General features: G+C 40.3%; 1 protein-coding gene across 1 annotated transcript in view; it reads left to right on the forward strand.

The window, feature by feature from the left end:
• The window catches only part of thsd7aa (thrombospondin, type I, domain containing 7Aa), a 164,448-nt gene that overhangs the window by 64,486 nt on the left and 76,150 nt on the right, over positions 1–23,812 (forward strand). Inside the window, exons 2-4 of the mRNA XM_017682044.2 lie at positions 3,958–5,062; positions 13,283–13,531; positions 19,933–20,114. Of these exons, the coding sequence (XP_017537533.2) occupies positions 3,958–5,062; positions 13,283–13,531; positions 19,933–20,114 (1,536 nt within the window). The remainder of the gene's footprint in view (positions 1–3,957; positions 5,063–13,282; positions 13,532–19,932; positions 20,115–23,812) is intronic.

The raw sequence follows: 23,812 nt of genomic DNA on the forward strand, positions 1-23,812 counted from the left end.
TGAAAAAGGTCAGTGAATCATAGCTGACATAGCAGTCTGTTTTTGTGGCATGATTCACATTTGCTTGTTTTTCCCCCTCTGTCTCCCAGTGAAAAAACTGGGTATGGCTGTGTGTGGATGGCTCTTGCATCTGGGCCAGTTTCTTGTGGTTGGTATTGATCTCTATCGACCAGGCGATGCAGCCTCAGCTGTAGGCTAATTCTGCCCGCTGCTTCTTCCGTTGACATTTTCATTGCCCTGCCTCGTCTTTATCGAGTGGGCCATAAAGCAGGGCTCCTGTCCTCCCTGCCCCAGCTAAATCACTCTCCAGCCCGAGCACTTTGCGCTCTAGCTGCAAGAGCACTGAGTTAGCAGTCTCGCATGGCCATGTCAGAAAGGACATACAACAATGCTGAGCAGCTTTTCAGGAAAATACTTTACAACCAGCACTCAGGCATTCGCATCAGGCAAAGACATCAAAGAGAATCGGTCATGTGCAGACTTCAGGCAGCAATGGCTGTAAAACTGAGCAAAGAAATTGCCAATAGACGGTGAAAAAGTAAAAATTGTCAGTACTAACAGAACACTCCCATGTTTTTGCTTCAAAGCTCTGACAGTGCTTTCTAAGAAGGAATCCGAAAGCTGATGGGTCGTTCAGAAGGCATAACATAGCACCATCAGCTCACATTTACTGCAGTTTTTGACCCTCTGGTTTCTTTTCAGGCAGTAAGAGGGAAAGTAAATTGAAAGAGAGAGAGAGAACGAGCAGCCAGGGCTTTTTTCAAAGTACACTCACCCACTTCCCTGGAGCACATATCGCAGTCTCAGTTTCTTCTGCTTATGTAGCTCATTCCAGCCCAATCCATCACCACTGGCAACCAGCTAGTCATTCCTGGCATACATCCCTCCCCGGAGAGCTTTATAGCATTCCTGAGGATGCAGGAATATCGATTCAGGAAGTGATCATTTGGGTCGATGGTATTTCATGTGTTTGGTTTAATGTCTTGAATTTAGTGTCTTAAGTGCATGTATACTACAAGCATTAGACTCTCTGAATGGAGCGAGTATGAAGTTCCAGTGGTTGACAGCTGGACTCGTCATCCAGAATGGGTTCAAGTTTGCAGTGAAAAGTGCATGTTATTCGGCCACGAGCACTTCTTTGGTTCATGTCCTTGGATTGTTTAAACTGTTCTCTGGTGCTGCAGCCTCGGGCTCCTCCGGCCGTGCTCAGCTGTTTTGTTTGAATCCTCTTCAAATACAGAGCGGCTGCGATGAGTCTCCTCTATTGTAAGGTACAGAAACATCAGCCTAAATGTTTATGAGCCTTAGCAACACGAAATGAAGATGAATGTCGAGTTGGATTAACGTAAAAGTCGCATGAATTCCGATCTGGCTGTTAAGACTGAGTCGCACTGCTGCGGATCAGAATACGGATCGGAGTTCAGTTCCACATATGAAAGCGTCTCAAATTGGAATTGAAAATGTCAGATTCAGTGCATTTTTTGCTCTCACCAATACAAAGATGACACATCAGTGTCACATATGAAGACAAAGATCAGATTTGGGCCTCTTTTACCTGCTGCGTAAAAGTAGCCGAAAGCTCACACAGCAGGTAAAGGTGGCCCAAATCTGATCTTCTTCATCATATGTGGCACAGATGTGTGTCTGTGTGTCAGTTTGAACAGCAAAAAACACATTCAGTCCGACATGTTCAATTATGATCTGAGACGCTTTCGTATGTGGTACAGAAATCCAATACGTATCTGATATGCTACAGTGCAACTCAGTCGGAACATCCAAATTGGTATTCATGTGACTTTCATCAATCCAACTCAACATTTGTCATAATTTTGCATTGCTCAGACTCATAAACATTTGGGGTGAGATTTCTGTTCAAAAAATTAGAATAGATTTATCCAAAACCGCTTCATGTTTCAAGAGATTTCAAAAGAAATGGCTGAACGCAGCCGTAGGTGAACAAAGCTGTAGCATCAAAGTTTAAAGAATCTGAGGACTTGGACCGAAGAAGAGGCCGTGCCCTTTTTATGGCAAGCTCAAACACATTCTAGGTAATAAGCACAGCTGTCAGTCAATGAAGCATCATCCTTTGATTCTGGTGAAGATGAAACTGAACCCTCGGGAAGGGACTGGTGTTCATTGGCAGTCATGATTGTTTACCTCTGGACGGGCGTGCCACATGAAGCAACATAAAGCACTGTATGTGGGTTAGCGAGATCTGAGCAGACTGATGTCGCATACAGGTCACATTTTAAAAGATATTGTGAATGGGCAAACAAAAAAATTGGATTTGATGAGAAAAAGATTTGGGGGACTTTTACCTGGTGTGTGAACGTAGCCTAAGTGTGTGTCTGGATAGATATTTGTCCATTCAAGAGCATTCATTTCATCAGGGGGAAGAGATGCCCTTTCTTTGTGTGTACCTTGTTGAAGACATCACAGTAGCTTTAATCCCTCAGGCCAGAAACATACTTTACAAAAGTACACAAGTGGAATGTTTTGAACTATGCAGACATGATGCGTTCTAAAATCTGTCAGAGCGCAATCTGTAATTCGCAATCTGAGCATTACAGCAAGGGCCACAATAATGAGAGCCAAGTCTGGTCAAACTGTCTTGCACCACAATCATGCTTTCTTCTTGTCAACTGTCATAGAAGATGGACAGTTAGATGAGTCTCTTGCAAAAAGGATTTGCTCACATAAACTTACCTATAATACATCATCACCTTTTTATTCTGATGGATCAGGTAAAGCAGCTCTCCTCTGCATGTTGAGTTTTTGTGGCTTCTGGTGATGTATCTTGAAGGTGGAAGAAACTCTTGAAACAGCTGATTCGAGGTGGATTTTCAGGGGAGGCTGTTTTGACTGGTGAAGGAAGCCTGATAAGTAACGTTAGTGCTAGGATGCTGAATATTGTATTGTGGTCATATAACTGTAGCAACTGTCTTCAAATCATCATTACAGTGGAGAGAACAGATTACTCAAATGACAGAAGTGACTCATCAGATGAGGAAGACATATTAAAAGCTAAAGTTAGCAAGACGGCTACATCTTACATCGGTTTGGCTCATTTCCTGACATACATTTTGCACTAAATCACAACAGAATCATTGTTATTGTTATTTTTTTGTTATTGTAATATTGTTCTTGGCTTTGTTTGAGTTGCGTTAATGCTAGCTTGGTTGTATTTATTAGCCTATAGATCAGAGGCTAGGCTACCAGTCAGGGTAAGTTGACAGAGATTTCCAATGATGTTTTTGTTCAGTTAAGTGGTCCTTTTTTAATCCCACAAACAGGGAAATTCCTCATCCGCATTTAACCCATCCGTGAAGTGAAACACAACATGCACACTAGTGAATACATACACACCAGGGGGCAGTAAGCACACTTGCCTGGGCAGTGGGCAGCCTTATCCACGGTGCCCTGGGAGTAATTGGGGGTTAGGTGTCTTGCACAAGGACACCTCAGTCATGGGCTGTCAGCACTGGGGATCGAACCGGCCACCTTCCTGTCACAGGGCCAGTTCCTTAACCTTCAGCCCACGATTGCTCAATGCATGCATGGTACTGTAGTGAGAGAACTCTGATGAACAACAACATGTTGCGCTACAGAATGCTGCATAACTCAACACATATCATGGAACTCTAGTTTCTAGAGCAGAAAGCTGTTTTAAGTAATCTTTCTTGTGTGATTTCTATCACTGTATGATGTGCTGTTAGGTAAAAATATAAACAAAAGTGTGTTACGTAGTTAAAAAAGTTGTAGCAGTAACCATCTTTTGATTTTTGCCTGCACCATTGTTTTAAATGGTTTAACAAGATGTCCAGTGACCTTGAGGCCAAGTTCGATTTATTTATTTATTTTTAAATAGATGGTGATACACTGAAAATTGTCTAAAAATCGTTTTCTCTCTCTCTCTCTCTCTCTCTCTCTCTCTCTCTCTCTCTCTCTCTCTCATAGGGCCATGGGGCAGGTGTATGGGCAGTGAGTGTGGTCCAGGGGGCAGTCAGAGCCGAGCAGTATGGTGTGCTCATTCTGAGGGCTGGACCACACTCCAGACCAACTGCCCGCAGAGCGAACGACCCGACAACCAGCAGAGCTGCTTCCGTGTCTGTGACTGGCACAAAGAGCTGTACGATTGGCAGCTAGGTGCATGGAACCAGTGTGTGCCCGTCTCGCTGCGGAACCCTGGGGTGCCGCGGCCGGCCGTGTGCACACGAGGCGAAGAGGGCCTCCAGACCCGTGAGGTGGGCTGTGTCCAGAAAGCCGATGGAGCGCCCGCTGAGGATGCCATCTGCGAATACTTTGAGCCCAAGCCACGGTTGGAGCAGGCCTGCCTCATCCCCTGTCCGCGGGACTGTGTAGTTTCTGAATTTTCTCCATGGACTGCTTGCTCCAAGACATGTGGAATGGGTTTGCAGAACCGTGTTAGGTCCATTCTGGCACCACCGCTGTTTGGGGGCTCAGCCTGCCCTAACCTGACTGAGTTCCGCACCTGTCAGCCAGGTTCCTGCCCTGGTCCAGAGAGCATGTACAGTCTCAGGGTTGGCTCCTGGGGGCCTTGTACCACTACCACTACCCCTTCACGCCAGGCTAGGCAAGCAGAGCCTGACCCACCTAGTTCTCCAGATAGACCAAATCATCCAGGTAGACGCAAACGTCCAGATAGGCCAGATCGTCCAGATAGACCAAAACGTCCAGATAGACCGAACCGCCCAGACAGACCAAAACGTCCAGACAGGCCAAATCGTCCAGACAGGCCAAATCGTCTAGACAGACAAAATCGTCCAGACCGACCAGACCGACCAGACCGTCTGACGAGACAGGAGCGGCAGGCAAAGCGGCGCAAGAACAAAGAGAATAAGGAAGCTAAAGGTGAGCGGGTGAGGGAGAGGATGAGGGACCGAGGCAGGGTGAAGGATCCAGAGACGCGAGAACTTATCAAGAAGAAGCGGACAAGGAACCGGCAGAACCGACAGGGTGGGAAGTTCTGGGACTTGCAGGTGGGCTACCAGACAAGGGAGGTGACATGTGTGCACAGAAGTGGGAGCACAGAGGAACTCAGGTTAGTCTTACTGATGTGTGTCTCTGCTTTAACATTTTGCCAATATGTTCTGTTAATGATGTGATTTCATGTAGACAGAATATGATCTAACAAAGCTGAAAATTAGTATGAAACTGAAGAAAGTCAATAATAACAATCATAATTAGAATCTTTATTGGCCAAGTACCAGATCTTTTGTTTCAGATGTCAACAGAAAAGATACCCAATAAATAAAAAAATAGAATATATATATATATATATATATATATATATATATATATATATATATATATATATATATATATATATACTGTCTGTTTATATACAATCAGACAGTACAAGTAAATATTTTGCAAGTAATGTAAAGGATGTGCAATGGGAGTTAAGTATAGTTACAATCAAGTACTGAAATAAAAATAAACAGTGTGTACAGCTACAATTGAGCAGTTAATAGAAATGTAAACATATTTATGGATAAATAAATATGGATAAAATATGTATATATGACAAAGTGGAAAAGGTTCTTATTAAGAAAAATTATGGCAATTAAAGATGTTAAAAGTCTTTTTATTTAGGAGGATGATAGCTTGGGGAATTAATTTGTGCGACAGTTGATCTCAGTCTTTAGGGGTCTCATTCTTGGTCTCTGCATGAAACCGCTGAAATAAAAAGTGACCGGGTGTCAGGGGTTGGCCATGATTTTCCTCGCCCTCTTCCTCATCCTAGACAAGTAAAGATTTTCGAGGGTGGATAGCCAACAGCCAGTTGTTTTCTCTGCACATTGCACAGTTCACTGCAGCTCACACTTGGTATGCGAAGAGGCAGAGCCTAACCAGATGGAGTTGGAGGATGTGAGGATGGATTCTATAATGGCAGTGTAGAATTGGATCAGCAGTGCTTGAGGCAGCCCAAATTTCTTGAGCTGTCACATGACGTAAAAGAGCAGCTGAGCCTCCTTCATAAGTGCCATATTCTGTCTGTCCCATTTGAGATTCTGTTGGGCAAGATGTTGTGGATCAAGCAGCAGACAGATGTGGGGACATTGAGCTGGAACAATGGAGTTCAAAGTAGTGCTGAAGTTGACTGAAGAACAAACAGCACTTGGGTATGAGTGTTAGGGATGTTCTGGTATTGCAGGATGTAGTGCAGAGCCAAATTAATGGCATCTCATCTACAGACCCATTAGCTGTATATGAAAATGCAGAGGGTCCTGGAGGGCATCAGTCATGACGTTGAGATGCAGAAGTAAAAGTCTCTCAAAACATGTCATGACTATAGAGGTTAGAGCATCTGGTCTGTAATCATTCAGGTAGAAGATCTTCTGCTTTTTAAGAACTGAAATGATAGCAGAGAGATGACAGGTACAACAGACTGGGTCAGGTAGCAGCTTTTGTAATTCTGAGAACACAGCTGACCTGCTGTTCAGTGATAGTCATGGGGAGTAGTGAAGAGGGGGTTGTAGGTGTTGTGGCTGAGAGCAAGTGTGGTTTGAAGAGGTTGCAGAAGCTAGACTCGGGGAGAGGGGAGACATCCTTTGCATTTCAAATCTTGAGCAAAGGTTGTTAAGCTGGTTCAGGAGCAGAGGGTCTGCTGCTATGATTTGGACTCCTTTCCAGATGGAAGAACAGTCATTTGAGGATGCTGCTCATTTTTCTCTGTATTTGTGTTTGGCACCTTTGACTGCTTTGTTGAGTGTGTACTTTACCCTTTTGGATGCATCATGGTCACCACTCCTATATGCCTCTTCCTTGGCTGTGCATAGTTTCCTGAGCTCATTGGAGAACCAGCTTTTGTTATTATTGTGAATGTAGATAGTCTTTGGTGGTATTCAGGTCTCCTTACATAAGCTTATGAAAGAGGTGACAGCGTCTGCCTATTCATCCAGGTTGTTATTTGCAGATTTGAAGAAGTCCAGATATTCCCTCAGATCCTCTATGGCATCAGGAGACCACATTCCCACTTTCACCTCAAATGTTATGGTTTCAAACTTTTGCCTGTGTATGGGGAATAGTGGATGATGGAATGGTCAGAGTTCCCAAGTGGGACACGGGGTCACAAATTTCACTCTGCGCTACCAATTTTCTTCTGTTTTTCAATGTGAAACAATGACATGGCAAATATATAAAGGCAGAGCTTTTCATCAAATACCACAAAGTTTATATTATAAACACAAATATAGGACTAACTGGAAGTTTAGAAATGACAAAACTGACCTTTGCAAAAACTTTCTATAGTGAAAGTTTAGAGCTGAAGTTTAGAGCTGAACTAATGTCTGTGCTGAACCACAGTGAGACGCCTCCACCAGCTTTCATGAACTGTGATTTGGTTTAGCGGTGTCCTTTTTACTCCCTTCCATTCTCATTACATCCTTCCTCTCAGACACACAGAGCTAACTGCTGCTAGCAATCTTTACTACGCACACAAACATGTTTACAGTAGTGAATGAAAAAGAGCAGGATTTTGGGTCAAAAAAACATTGAACTTAGTTGGATTAAGCAACCTACTGCATACACTCATTTCTTTTCTTACTCTGCTTGGCCTTTAGAGTTGACAGGGGCACTACAGAATGGTCCGAGAAAAGTTACTCCGAGACCCGCATGGCCATTAAAATTAATCATATCTGTTGCTTTTCTCTGATCTGAAATATTTATGCATCTTCTTCGCTTCCAAATTTTTAGAAAGTAGAGCAACCTTTCCTCCATGGTGAGAATTTGGCCTGGAGTGATGTTTTTTCTATAATACTGGCTGAATTTTCTCATACCATGTTGTTTTATTGTCTGCCAGTTGCCTCTTGAGTACAGTTGCTGGGGAAATGTAAGCATCTCCACTGTAACATTTTATTGTTCACTGTACTTGCCAAGATCTTGACTCAAACTGTTGAAGACAAAATACATTGTAAAATTAAACTCGAGGCAAATGAGCAAACGTTTCAACTGAAGTGGATTTCAGTGGCACAACAACCCAGCGCTTTTACAGCCATTTGAAGCCTTTTGTAATGTAATGTACTGTCAATTTAAGTAATTGTATTTTCAGCAATTGTTACAATGCTGTGTAAGCACGTTCTTCATCTCCTCTAGACTAAGGACATTTTTCCACTTCCAGCTCCACTGTTTTTTTCTCTGAAAAAAAGCCCAGTACTTACTACTCCTGTTAATGATTTTTTTGGTCCCTGCTCCAAATTAGTACCAATAAGACTGAATCATTCTCAAGGATTTGTCCACTGCCTTTAGTATCACTTGCAGTTCCAAAATGCACCACAGAGCGCCACAGGAAGTCATTCTTACCTGTGGCCATCAAACTCTATAACTCCTCCCTCAGTGTGTGATTCACAAACTCAATACCAAACTGTTCATATGTGCAATAATAACAATTGTGTGTGCAATAACTCAGAAGGACACTAACTTCATTTAAATAATTGTAACTGCTTTATACCTGATGTTTCATATCACAATCACTGCCAACTTACTATATTCATAAGTACTTAAATCTTGTGTACATACTGTAAATTTCTCTTTCTCTGTTATATTGTCTTAAATTATTAGTAAAGTGTTTATTTTTACATAAGTGGCTGCAACTGTAACAACTGCAATTTCCCCCTGGGATCAATAAAGAAATCTGAATCTGAACCTGAAGTCAATGACAATTTAGCTCATTCTTTACTCTTATAGGTGCAGATAAAGTCACCAAGAACTATGACATGACCAGTGAGTGCACCAGATTATAAACTAGAATGGTATTGATTGCTATTTAAGAATTATTACTTAGTAAAGAGTACTAATGTGACATAAGCTAGTTAAGAAGCTATTGTTAGTGTTAGAGTTTATGTTAGCTTCCACAGGATGATGAAATTTGCTCGTATTTGCATGCTTCTCAAAGAAAGCTATGGGCCTCATTCAACATTTCTTCTTAAAACCGACCCACAGTTTTTATGAAGATTCTGACATTCACCAATGTTTTCTTATTTGGGATTTATTCTTAGGTAAGAACAGAATTTCCACACACTCAAGCGCACAAAGGTGTGAACAGTTCTGCGCTTTAAGACGTCATGAACCTGATTTAAGAACCACATTTAAGAACAAACTTAGGGGGATATTGGTGAGCAAGGCACTATAAGCTATGCTTGATTCTACATATAATTCTGTATAATTGTAGACATTTATGTGCACATATGACAGCAGAAAGGTTCACTGTATTATCATGTTAGACCATTATTATTAGAGTTGTCATTAAGATAACTTATAAATACGATAGCTAATTAAACAAATGAGATGGTTTCAACTTGTATGTCTAAATGACCAAAGTCAGTGAAAGACATGAATTGCAGTTATCATGATGGTTCCAGCTGTTTGGTTTTTATGTAGGGAAAACCAATGCCCTAAGTTTGCATTAATTAGTTTATGCTTTGCCAGTGGGAGGATTAAGACTTATACTGTCAGTCTGCCTCATGGCAGTTGCAGAGGAATTGCACAGGTTTTGAAACAAGGCTCCTAAGGGAACATTGGGAAAATCAACAGAAGAAGAAATCTAATATGCAATCTTAGATAAACCAATTTTGGCCACTCAGAGTATTTGTTGATGCTGGACAAAGCCACGACTGTCATTATTGTGATAAGCCAAATGATCATTGAACCTTACCCGGCCGATATGTTCAAACAGCCCTGTGGAGGCTGTACGCAGTGCAACTGTATGTACTTCCTGAGATAAAATGTATTTCATATTGAAAAGACTCATTATGCTTCTTTCCAACTGGCTGCTTCTTTAAGTGTTTTCTAGCATTTATGAAGCAGTTGTTTTTCCTGGCTGTTCTGTCTGCCGGTGCGTTTTATGTATAATATTTGAGAGCATGATTCGAACCGCTTTTTCCCATGAATGCACGTGTTCTGAGAATCATGAGTGCATCTCCAGTCATCCTTTGTCCTCCATTTCTTTGAAGCAGTGGCTAAAAGATGACCTTTTCTTTTTTTTTTCTTTTTCTTCTTCTGCATTCTGTAGAATGTATATTTCCAGGGGGAATGACGTGGCTGAAAACTATTCCTCAGCGCTTCAGTGAGCTATAATTCAGATTTATGATTCAGAGAGGAGAGTGGTGTCACAGCCAGTGCATTTGAGCTACTCGGTGACATCACAGATGGCAAAAGAGGCTTAGCTGACACTGATGACCGCATTAATGTGACTTGTGCGCAGGATCAAGTGTGTTTTTGTGAGTGTGTGTGTGTGATCATTCTACTTAAATCCATAAGCAGAAATATAATGGAGGCAGCTAGCAGTTTGTAGCATGTCTTGTTACGTTTTTTTTGTTTTTTTTCACAGTCCCCACCTTTCCTCAAGGAAGCCTAGTATTATTTGTAGTTTTCATCCAATTCTTTGTCCAATCAAAGTGTGCTGATAATGGGACGAATCTATGTGATGTCTAGGAGTAGTAAGGAGACATTTCGAAACAAACCTATGTTTATAAGTTCACAGCTTTTTTGAAAGAAAGAAATTTTTGTTACTTTTTATTGTATCTATTCTTCTTTGTATTTATTTTAATGTTATGTAGAGTTATGTAGTTATGTAGAGCACTTACTGCTGCGAAAAATGTTATAAACTATTTGCTTAGGCACCTCGGACTTATATACCACTCAAACTGGTTCTCTTTAAGGTGTTTGACCCATCTGATGCATTTCTAATTGGTTGTGCAACTTTATCATTGGTCTGGCTTGCCTCAGCGAGAGTCATCAGTGGTTCAGAGTAGCGTATCACTACACTAGCTGAATGTATAGCAAAATACATTGCAAGTTTTTGGTGCTAAGCATGTATAGCAGCTACATTGAATAGTAATTGTTCATTCATGGACCAAGAATGAAATTTGTGGCTTAGTCAAATGTTGTATTTTCCTGGCCTTCATCTTCCTATGCTTTTCAGAAAGATATAGTCCCATGTGCAGATACAAAAAATCTGTCTATGTGACTGGTGCATACTGATGCAGACTGAAAAGACAATGTTGAAATTAATGTATTGATTAATGGGTTTTAATGCTGTTTTGTAAACTAAATAGCTCACCCCTATGTGGATCATTCTATTGTCAGAGTTAAAAAAACAGACTTTTTAATGACTTGGGCCTTTTAACAAGCTGGGATGCCCCTGCGTCAGCGCTGAGGAAGGCGGCGGACAGTCTTTAACCTCTTTAATCCTTGCCGATACATTCAAGAACATGGAGCGCCGTGTGAAAATGCATCTGGCAGAAAACGGAGATCACTTCCAGCATTGCATGTAATGCAATCGATTGCACCTAGTACGTCAAGGAATGTAGCATATTTTGTCATTTTTTTGGTTTAGGTTGCTTTGTCCTAACGGGAGTTACAACAGAACATTCAGGACCTATTTTGAGTGAATCTCTCTGTATATTTTAATAAAAGAAATGATTGAACTTTCATTTTTGTCACTACTAAAACACCACATGCAGTGTTTCGATTGACAACCAATTTTGAGCATAACTCAAAGACACTCAATACATGACTAGCAAACACAGTTTTGAACAGCTGTGCATACATAAAATCATAGCATTTTTCAATAGAACACAAAAAGTTTACTTAATGGCAGAAAATATGTTTCAGTAGTGACAATTCCTAATGTTACACACTGATTTTCAGACTTTGGGACACATTTGCTTCAAAACAGTGGGCTCTAGCTGCTCACCACGTGGCCATGAGGGACAGGAATGCAGTCTCACTTCCTGCTCTAAAGTGCAGGGGTGTGGCTAAAATAAGCCTAAACCTTTGGACTAAATCTCTGTGTTTCAGTAGTGGCATGAAAAAGTGGAACAGCAACTCATGATGAATCAAAATCTTTCAACTTCACTTAAAACAAAAGCAAAACAAAAGATGTACTTTGTAAAATATGTAAGGTCAGAACACTTTTTTCTGTGGAACTGCAGTTCGAATGTAGCACAATACTAATGCGGGAGTAAGGATCCATTTCAGTCACCGTCTATGACAGTTTGAGCAGCAGTATAAGTTTGAAATGCAAGGCATTCATTAACTTGTGAGATCTGAAACAGTCTGTTTCAGTTAGCCTGGGTAGTAGATGGGTGTGGCAAAGAATTGTGAGGAATGAAATTTGAAAAAGTACCTGTTCTGATTGATGTATTCGGGATCTCCTTTCTGGGTTTAAAAACACTGAATAACAGGACAGAAAAATTTCAAGCAGAAAGTGTACAGCCAGTAGGTGGAGCAAGTAACATAAAGGCAAAAAGCCCCTTGAAGCCATGATTTTGGCGCAGTTAAAGAGTGTTACACACACCGTGAAGCAGAATAATGCTCTGTATCTTGTGGCTAATTGCTTTTATGTCATTATATGTGCAGGGCCCTTTTTTTACTCTAAATGCATCAGGTTGTAGACTGTTGATGCTCAGTGCTTTAAAGCACTGTAAGCATTTGGCTGTTTCTGAACCAGCCAATATCCTGACTTCAACTGAGTAATTAAGACACAGCAGGAAGTGAAAGTCTACCACCTGCGAGTCTCTAAGGACCTGCAGAGACTAACAGTCTTAATCATTTCGCCCTGCTTGCCAGGCATGCCCTGGAAAATGGATTTTGATGCCTTTTAATTAAAATTCATGGAAGTCATAGTTTGATGCATATCCATGTTGAATTGTAGTCAGAATTGCTTTTTTGAAAACAAAAATAAATGGAGAAATATGCTCGAGGAAAAAAAATCCTGGTGAGAATTTAGGTCAGAGTGTAAGCAGCATTAAGAGTTTTATCTGTCTGGAAATTCTGTGTAAAACCATAATCATATATTTGGGTAGGATGGCAGATTATCAGTCCATTACGGTGCTTTTTTGACTGCAGTGTCGACAAGATAATGTTTGTGTCTTTGGAATACTAGAGAAAAGAAACCTTAGGCAGGTAAAGAAAGTGTGAGAGTCCTCTAAGAGAAGAAGAGAAGAAGTGAAGCCCTCTGTCATCAGTAATTGGCTGTCATCAGGCAGAATCAAGCACTAAAAAGGCTCTCTTGAAGAACTGCTCAATCACCATCCTCTAAAAGCCTTCTGTCACTTATTATGCCATGTTTTAGATTTTGCTGACAAAAAGTGAATTTGTAAATGCAGATATTTTATTATAGGAGTTTTTTAAACAAAAGCGAGCACCTAATATAATTCATAAGCTTATGTGTTGGCAGCCTTTGTCTCTAAAAGCGGTTGGAGGAACCTAATTTGTAATGTATTGGTAACAAACACATTCTCTTCCTCTTTCGCAGCTTGTGCAATCAACAAACCCTTCCAGTCACATACCAAGCCTGTGTCATCACTAAGGACTGTGAAGTGACTGAGTGGTCTGAATGGTCAGCCTGCTCAAAGGAGTGCTACGATCTGAACGGGCCCAAAGGTCAGCGGACACGCACACGACGTATTCAGCAGTTCAACGTGGGCGGAGGTGCCGAGTGCCCCCATCTGGAGGAGTCTGAGCCATGTTCTCCTCAGGGGGAGGGAGTTCCACCGTGTGTAGTGTAAGCCATGCAAGATTTCTTGTTTCTCTCAATTACAGGTGCAGAATGATTGTGATATGATGGAGTACTCAACATGATAGATTTCAAGTCATTTTTAGAAAAGATGAAACTTCAGATGTGTTCAGAATGATGAACAGAGCTGTACAGGATTTTATGTGTATAAGTCAATTCTTGAATCTTCAGTAGATGATTTTAATTTAATCTCGTGATTAGCTGCATACATTCTACAGACACAGCTTCAAAGAACCTTTTCATTATAGCAAAACATTTAATCTGAAGCAGAGAATAAAGCACTGCATACAGTATATCTTCCACAGTAGAAATGCACTTTTCACCTGTTTTTGAAGTCCCTCCGTTTTTGGGCTATGCAATTTTTATTTCTTCAATAATATTCAGTAATATTGATATATCTTTGCTGTCAGAAAACAAAACCTTGTGTCTCCATTTTGTCATTTTAACATTTTTTTTCTAATTTCTTGAAAATGCCTGTTGCCCTTTAAATTTCATTATAAATGGACAAAAGTACTTGGAAAAAAGTCTGGTTCAAATGATTTACATTAAAAGTAAAGTGAGTTTTTTCCTTCTCCTGTAAAGTTATCATTTTGGAGATACAAGACTTTTCAATATGCCAGTTGCACTTTTTTTTTAAGTTAAGAGCACTTACCATTTTATTTCTGTATGGCCGTCTTTGTGTAGAGGTTTGAATTGTTTTCACAGCAGGGGATTCTCACCCCTTCCCATTCACCTCCTCCCTGCCCATATACACCCCATGCTCACTACACATAGTGAGCCAACAGTGCCCTAGTTAATCTGAGAACAGAGATATGGAGGGAAATATGTTATTTGATTACATAATTTAAAATATCTCCACTTCCATTCCATCAGCAGAAGGGCCTTTAGGGGGCCTGCAGAAATGCCTTGGCTTTAGGTTTATAGAAAGAGGAGAAATCAACTCAAAATGGTTGGTTAGGCTGTACTTTGTATTGCAAGTATGCTAGATAGACTTAAGATAAAGGTACTAATCTAAATTTAAACTTAAGCTAAATTTCTTCTAACAGCTGGCATATTTGCTGTCAAAACTACAGACTAACCAACCATTTCAAGTAGTTTTCTTTCCTTTAATATCACATTTACTGCATTTACTGTAGCACTTAGTTCTGTCCATCACACTGAACGTTTTTCTATAACAGAAGACTCATTTGAAGCCTTATCAAACATGAAGTCATGAGTCAGTTAAGGACAAATCAGAGTAGAATCCGCTTGTGACTTGAGTCCCTATCTCTGTTCATGAGAAAGCAGCATAACATCAAGATTGAAGATCTTGAGGTGGTAATTTGAGTACATGCTTAAAAAAGCTGCTCTTCAAGTGTTCTAAAGCCAGTGGTTATATATGGATCAGTGACAACTCAAAGAACCATTTGAATGCTTAAATATTTCTTCTCCATGATGGATAACATGTCCTATAAGATTCCTTGAAGAACATTTAAAGAAAATGTACACTGTTAGAAATGAAGGTTCTGTGCAGGTACATTTTTCATTCATCAAGATACAAACAATATAGATGTTCCCTCGAAGATACAACATTGGTTTTAAGGTCCAACTGAGCACCTTAAATAAGTTTTTTTTCCCCATGGACAAATATGCATTTGAATCTTTTCATAACCTAATGTTTTAAAACAGAACAATAAAAAGCCTGGAGACGAGATGTGGTGTGTGGAGTCCAGCCCAGTAACAAGACGTGTACTGCCCCAGTGACAGTTTGCTTCTTTTGAGAGTGTGTAGCACCAAAAAGGTCCTTTGTCGCAAGTTTTAAAACATTTTTGCGAATATTTTGCTCTGACTTTGTGTGATTCACCTTATAATTCCTTCTTTTTTGCCTGAAATATTGACTAACTCATCTAAAAATGCATTCCATATAATATTTAGTTTATAATATTTAGTCTATATCATATAAGCTTCTGTTGAATGAAGAACAAGAATTGTTAATTAGACAAGACACTCCACGCTTTAGAATGGAATTTTACTTCTTTAGTAGTAGTGTAGAGTATGTATCTTTAGCAAGCAGCAAATCAGCAGTATTTTCAGACATTCATTTTGAAAATGGCATTGATTTAAGCCAACTATGCCAGTGTTTATGTCATAAACACATTGTCCTCTCAGTGGGATTATTAACGTTGAATGGCTGCTCCATGCTGAGGTATGTTCGCTGCTGTAATAACAGCAGTTTGGCTTGGTGTTAACAGTGGGGAGAACAATAATAAGCCTCTCTTCATGCCTGTCGTCTGCTGGGGGGCTTTTGTGCAGCCCACGAGGGGAAAACACAGACGGAGGGTTGATGGGGGGGTGGAGTGGGCTGTACGGGCGGGGCTGCGGCTGCCTGCTCGAGGACGCGGGCAAGGAGCAGCGGGCTGGAGCACTGGCACACTGCCAGGCTGGAAGGGGGAGGTGATGAATGGAGAGAGTGTGAGAGGACAGGCGACGCGGCATCTAATCTGATCTCCACCACAGATGGGCCGGTCCATGCTCCGTCACTCATCAGCACACTGCTCTGGATCTCTCACTGCCTCCCTTAGAGAAGAATGTGTGTCACTCAAAATTAGCCCCAGCTGGTCAGTTCCCAATGAGATGTCCTGTGTGGTCCAGAGAGGTCTTCTCCTTTAACCCCACGCATGATCGCATTTCTCCACATGGCTTTACAGCTAGTGTTTCACTCTACAGTGTTACTGACTCACTCTGAACATTCTCAGTGGCTAGTAAGCATGGTGTCTTCTATGAGGCAAACTGGGGTTTGGTTCCCCACCTGTGTAAGCTTGCCACACTACACCAACAAGAGTCCTTGGGCAAGACTCCTAACGCTACATTAACCCACCTTTGTGAGTAGCACTGAATAAAAGTGAAAACAATGTAACACAGTTTTGTCTTTCAATTTACTTACTTTTTAATTACCTTATAAGAACTGTGTAAATGTTTGCACTTTTATTCTTGTGTAAATTATAAATGCATTTGCATAAAGAAAGTAATTTCAGTAATTTCTACTTTTTCACACTACTTTCACCTACTTATCTTTAATGCTAGAATGCATAAAGAATGCCAAATAGACCCAGTATGTTGTCTTTTTTTGGAATATCTTATGAACACAAACATTTAATTCCTTGATATTCCATGTATTCCATGAAGAATCTTGTTTGTGAGCTTTATAAAAGTCATGTCTATATTTCTACATCAGTTCTGAACAAGTAACATTTTTGTAAAAGAGATTAATAAAAAATGAATATAAAAAAATAAAAAATGATATATTAGTTTCAGAACACTTTTTTATGACTGAAAGGGTTCATTCATTTAATACATTTTTTAAAGATAAAGATTTTCTCTTAAATTGACCTATCATTTTCTATCTTCATATTTCTGTCTATTCTAAGAACATTTCAGCTCTTGATAGGCCTCTTCCATACTCTCATTGTGTCCCATGTCAGTTAGTGTTCAGAGTTTTCTTCAAATTCTGAGATCATTTAAATAATTTCATATTTCAGTTGAAGTTTAAGATAAAAACAGGAGACATTTTCTTTGACGAAAACCATTAATTCCTATATGGGTCATTTTATCCTTTTATGCATTTGTGTAGATTTTTGAGTCATGAGTTTAAGGCTTTAAGAAATAATTACATTAGCATTCAAAAGTTTGGAATCACTTGCTATTATTTAGCCATTTTTGTATATTTTTTTTTTGTATATATTTTTATATATAGAAACAACTTTTGGAAATGAACATTGCAAACAACTCCCAAAAAGGTATTTTTAGAGGTCTTATTCTGTATTGCAAGGATTATATGACCAAAAAGTGAACAAAATGATTTACGATATACTGAAGTTATCTGTTTATTTCTGGTCAAGTTTTAGGTATCTGACTTTTGAAATATGATGAATTCTGGATATTAACTTTATTATGACTTCATTCTCAATGACAGACAGGCCATTTTAGATTACTCTACAGCTCTTTCTGAATAGATTTAGCATTTCTTATTTTTTATTTACAGCATCTGAGGTCACCCTAGTTATTTGAAACTCATTAGCTTGAACAAAAGTAGCGTATTAAACTCACTTTATACGCTCTTCTGTAACCAAATTGTTTTTTCTTTTATATTATCAAAAACACTGCTTACAAATTTTTGAAAAGTGATTCCAGATTACCTACACAAAAAAACACAGTAGTGTAGCTGAAAAATCTAATTTTGACAATTTTCCAAGACATGTCTGGTGTCTGAAGTTTTGCTCCTCAGTTTTGCACTGCAGTGGTAATGGAGCCCCTTACTTTGTATAAACTACTCTGTATAAAATGTCTAAATCATCACACACTGACCTCAAACTGCATCAGGTTGATAAGTAATCTCAAATAGACTTGCTTAGGGCTTCTGAAACTAAAAGTCATATTATTATCTTAAAAAAAGGACAAAACTGACACAATTTAGGCTGATGGCTGTTGCTAATCTTGTACTTGTGTTGCTGCTTTTCTTATGTAAATATTAAAAATACTTCACTTACATAACATCAGTACATCACATCAAAATGTTACGTTCCATTTAAATTTATCTTTATGGATTTTATTAGTTCCAATAGACATCAGATAACATCAGACAATCGGTTTTGCAGATATAGAACATTTTGATGTATTCATTCCACTTTAGGATATCAAATGTGAGCAGAACTGACGTGGTGGCTTTGGCCCTTAAATAGAACAGCTTTTTTCATCCCTTACTTGTAATGAGAGCGAGGGAAAGTAATGTAGGCAGGAAGGGAGATGTGAACCCTCTGACATTCTCTCACTTAGCAGGAAAAACACATCACTGCCTGGCTTCCAGACACGGCTATGAGCAAAGCTGAAACTTTTCTGAGCTACTGCCTTCTCTCTCTCTTAACTGGAATGTCAAGAAGGACCCCATTCTGTGCTAAAACTTTAGCATAGTCATATTAGATGATCACATATTGTCTCGGAATAAATCCGAATAAAGTCAGTTGTTTTATGTGTTGCACGGATGTGTGTAATAGTTTGGGCACCATGGCCTATTACATGTATTATTGATCTGCCTCAATGAATTAAGTATGTATGTCATCACACCTCTGCAATTATTAATACACAATTACCATTAGTTTAAAAGATCAAATGATAAAATAAAACATGTTATTGTAATATTGCTGCAGTGATACATACTGAGGCCCCAAAAAGTACTTGCACATTTGTGCCATACTGAAAAATGTTCATTGTGTTAGGAAACAGCATATCAAACAAAATTGACATTTACTTTAAACAGATCATTCCAAGATCAATTCCAAGTTTTTGGACGGTTTCAGGTTATTTCTCAGTGCTATGAAGGGCAGCATTTAACATGCCCTGTAACAGAATTACATCTAATGCCAGTTTATCCCATTCTGCATACCTCTTGCTTTAAAAGGAGTGACCACATGACCACAACAGCTGTTGTATTTGCAGAATCAAAGACTGCCACCCCAACAAACACACTCATTCTTTCTCTTGCTCCGCTTCCTCCCTATCACATCTGTAAAAGGTGGTGAGGGGTCAACTTTTCAGACGCTGGCCTTTAAAGCTTCTTACACCCAATAACTATTGAGCTCCCTCTCACCCATTACTGCTTACGCTCTGTTTGTCATCGCCACTTCATTAAGCCAGAACTCATTTGTTGATGACATTAACAGTAATGACAACGAGAGTGAAGATGAAAACCTAAATCATTTTGGCTTGAGTATATCTGAGAATTATTTTTTCCTCTCAAACTAATTAAATAGGGTATCTGGTGCCAAAGTTTGTTTTGTCTATATTGTTCTCCTTTTGCTGTCTAATAGTCTCATAGAAGTTTCTGACGCTGCAGGCAATTCTCCCTGGGCCCTGACAAATGATTATGATGAAAAATATATGCGGCTCGTCCAAGCATAAAATATCAAAGTGCGCACAATAAAATTACCCCCATTAAAAGCAAGCCAGGCGGTCTGTCTGTGTAATTCTGCCTCTGTGGAAGGATATGGCTCCCTCGTTTGTTTGTGATTCCTCTGTTTGACTCATGCTGTGCTGATATGATAAATCAGAAGGTTGCAGCCCTCCGTCAGAGTTGATTAGGCTCAATAAGACTATGACCTAAACACAGAGACTGGTTGAAGCATGGCTTTGGACTAGTTCATTAGAGAATGAGCTTCCTTCATGGCTCCACTTCATAAAGAGAACAGTGGAGTATGAGGTAATAAGAAGGTCATGGTTCTCTGTTTTCACTCAGGGGTGTACGGCAGAAACGGTATTAGAATATTAAATTAGAATATTATTCTAAAAGTTCGCTTTGACAACCATCTTTCTCTCTCTCTTTCTCTCTCTCTCTCTCTCTCTCTCTCTCTCTGCAGGTACACCTGGAAGACTACTGAGTGGAGTGAATGTAGGGTAGATACTCTTCTCAGCCAGCAGGACCGGCGGCGTGGTAACCAGACTGGATTGTGTGGAGGTGGGATCCAGAGTCGGGAGGTGTACTGTGTTCAAGCTTCCTCCGACCCACCATCCAACCTCAGCTCCCTCAAGAGCAAAGAAGGTAACCTGCCTGCTAAATCACAAACAAGCAGAACCTGACTAGTAAATTCTGTCTAAAGCAAGGCTGCCCAAAATTGTTTGCGGGCTGAAGCTGGACTGTGAGGACGTTGAATTTGGCCCATCAGTGGGCCAGAGGAAGGGTAGTGGTGTAGCATATCCATGCAGCTCCCCTATAAAAGGCTAAGAAACATATGGGATGATAGATACACAATAGATCTGTCCAAAGAAGTCGCACATTCAGGAGAAAATCAACAATGTATCCCACAACATGCAGCACGTCCCCAAAATGTATTCATTACAGAATGAGGCATGCTAATCCTCTTGTGTTAATCAGTGTATTGCCCAGCAGCACACAAACTTTACTTTCACTTTGGTTTTTCTGATGTGGCACTAAAAAAGCATGTATAAAGTGCAGTGGGTTTAGTGGGGCATGAAAAAGACCCCCTAATGTGAGATATGCCTCACTCCCAATGACAAAATGTAAACTATATATAACCTTTTATATAAATCATTATTTTCAGTTTTGCAATTGTATTTTAGTAACAAAAGATACAGTATATACATAATGAAAATACATTTTTGAAAACCTCCTCGAAAACATGATTTGAAACCTATCTTCTTTATTTTCATGTTGTCTTCTGTTTTTGGCCTGCAGCCCACAACAGACGTTGTTCTTTGGGCCCCCAAAACAAAACATTTAGGCACCATATTATCATCATAGTATATATTATTTTAATGCCAAAAAAATCTTTCCCGTAATCTTTCATCGAAGCATAAGTGACTTTTGCCTGCCTCGAAAATGTGTTCTGTGGTTTCATTACATCACCAGATAATGGGGATAAATAATATTAACCAATAATTCCATGCTTCATCTCCCTCTTCCTCCACCCCCAGACACACTATGCAAGCTCAAATTCAAATTGACCAGTTGTTACTGACACTGGTTTCTTTGTACGTTCAAAGATGAAAGTTGGATCTCAAATCTAACAGGGCTTGAAAATCTGTAATGCAAGGGCCGACTGCTTTGTATCTCTGTCCCCTTTCACCCACCTGGAAAGCAGCAGTGCCTGCTTGGTGAGCTCCTGCTGTTGCAGAGGAGAGGAGCTGACAGGCAGGTGGACTGACCTGGCTGCTGGAGCTCTGCATGCCTGACAGAGCTTTCTATTCATTTATTCAGGCTGGCATTGCACTTTAGGTTTGCGAAAAGCTGTCAGACGCTGTCTCAGCTTGTGTTTAACACAAGAAAAAAAAGCGAAATGGAAACTTTTTAAGGAGTACGTCTTTTCAGATCGTCTGCTTTCCAGTTCAGCTACAAACTCATAATTGCTTCCTTCTGTGCGACAGTAGATTTTTACTTCTGGGCTGGATGAGAAGAGCTGCTACAAAGCTCTTAAGTGCATATTAGTGCATTTGGTACTTTGATACTTTAGCATTTTAATAAGTTAATGCCATCAAAAATGGAAAAAGCACACCCACCTACACACACACATATACGTGCACACTCATTAAGTATGATGTGACGTGGCCAGAGCGCTGTGTGTAACCCCATGCTGGGCACTAAAGCTGGTAGCATGCCCGCACTCTTCCACAGCCTGACACAGAAAGTCCCCTGCCATCTGCTCTGAGTGTTGAACTGACGACCTCTCACAGAACTTATTCAGATGGCCACAGCTGCTCCCAAACAGCCAGTCAGAACAAGCTCCTCCACAGAGAGAAAAGCACAGTGCAATAAAAGAAATCTGGTAGAAAATGGCACTGTGCTCTGCACCTTTTGTGTGCATGAAGCAGTCCTGGCGGGTGCTGTTAGGATGCTGACAGTGCTCTGGCACCAGCAGCAATACATATGTATACATATACACACATACACACGTATACACACACAGCCACACACACTATTGTTGTGCTTTTTTTCCACCATTTTTGTCACGCTATTGTTTATACTGTTTTCTGTGCTACTGTACTGTTATTAAGCACAAGTTATTCAGCATCACAAAAAAGCGAGTAATGTATGTTTTACAGAAAATTACACTGAAGCCTCAACAACTAAATGTAATATCAAATGTTTCAGTATTTACTGTGCTTCATTCTTTTCAGCAGACTTGCTTTCAGTTTTTAAATCTGTAGGGATATTTTTCCACGCTTCTAGAGTTCAGTCCCAAGTAATTCCAAACACATTTAGTGATGTTTAGGTCTGTACACTAGGGTGGGGTTATTCATTTTTAAGCTTGCTTCTTTTTTTGTGTTTCCTTTTCTCAGTAACGGCTTCTTTCCGGCTACACAACCTTTTAGCGCGATAGCATTGAATTTTCTTCTCAGAGTGAAAGTTACAAGCTGTATTACAAGCTGTTTTTCATACAGGTAAACTTTTTTTGTACATGAAAGCAAGCCAGCTCAGTAATATACAGTAAAAGAGTGAAAAGGTTTTACAAGAGTGAAACAGTCAATCCAGTGCTTTACTCTGCTGGAAGTTAATAGAAGGGGCTACATTGCATACAGTTGACCATGTGGGTAATGTACTACTAGTGTGTTGAATTATTCACAGACTTTTGTATGAATGTGAGGCAATTAGGGCAGCTCTGCATAAGGACCAGCACGGTGTGTTTTATGCAAATTTAATCTGGTCATTTGCTTTCAGGGATGATGCATAAATCCTATAGTAAGACTTATAGTAAGGCTTCCCCCCACTGCAGTCTTTAGCATGCGCAGTAAGCTCAGTAATACGGGTTGTTGTGATCCCCGTATATGTCATTACCATTGGAATGTGGAAGCTTTGTAAGCGAAAGCTTTGTTTGAAACCCAAAATCTGTTTCAATCATTTGGGGATTAGGGCCGACTTCCCAAACCCAGGTTATGAATGCCAAAACTGGTGCTGAAACCCAATTGTACATTTTACATTTCAAATAAAGGCAGCTTTCAGTGTTTTGCTCTGCCAGTGAAAGCAACATCTCATCCAGCTTCCTGCTCTGCTGTTTATACATGCCCCGCTAAAGCTTCCTCTCTCAGCGGGGGGGGAGGCTGCAGATTCTCTGACGATGGAGGAAAAGCAGCTGCTGTCTCCGTCTTTATCCATTAACACACCGTGGTCACAGGGAGCCAGAGTGTGAGAAAGACAAGGCAGTGTTTGAGCAACAGTGCCACTGATGTTCATTAGTTCCACCCTGGCTGTGTTTCCATCCTGACTGTAATCGACGTGGCACCCTGTTGTGGACCTGCACAAGCGCGTCTGCATGACGGCTTTGTTATAGTTCTGCTATGCAGATCTCCTTTGTGAGTTATTTGGAGTTATTGATGATGATGATCCAGCAAAGGGGCTGGTTGCTGGTGGCTAGTGAGCAGGCGAGGGGGCTGATGGGATATTGGTGCCCTAATTAGGCTGGGGAACCCCTGGGTGGGCAAAGTGTGAACCATCTGGCCTATGCACGAGTGATGTGCCACCTGAACAAGGTCAAGCCGCAAGGAGAGAGTCATTAATCAGGCTGGGTTAATGAGAAGGTGAGGAGAGACATTTCAGACTGAGACATGACCAGAGACGAGTATTCATCCATCGGAATGCCATACAATCACATGAAGAAAAGATGTGGAAGACATGGGATCATGCGGAATAAAATGGAAATGGAGTTTTACAGAGCAGCATTGTTCCAAAATCAATCTATGCAAACAATGCTGTCTTAAATGTAAAGGAGGCAAAAAGGAATCCGG

The sequence above is a fragment of the Pygocentrus nattereri genome, chromosome 27 (assembly GCF_015220715.1).
Source record: "Pygocentrus nattereri isolate fPygNat1 chromosome 27, fPygNat1.pri, whole genome shotgun sequence".
NCBI classification, from domain to species: domain Eukaryota; kingdom Metazoa; phylum Chordata; class Actinopteri; order Characiformes; family Serrasalmidae; genus Pygocentrus; species Pygocentrus nattereri.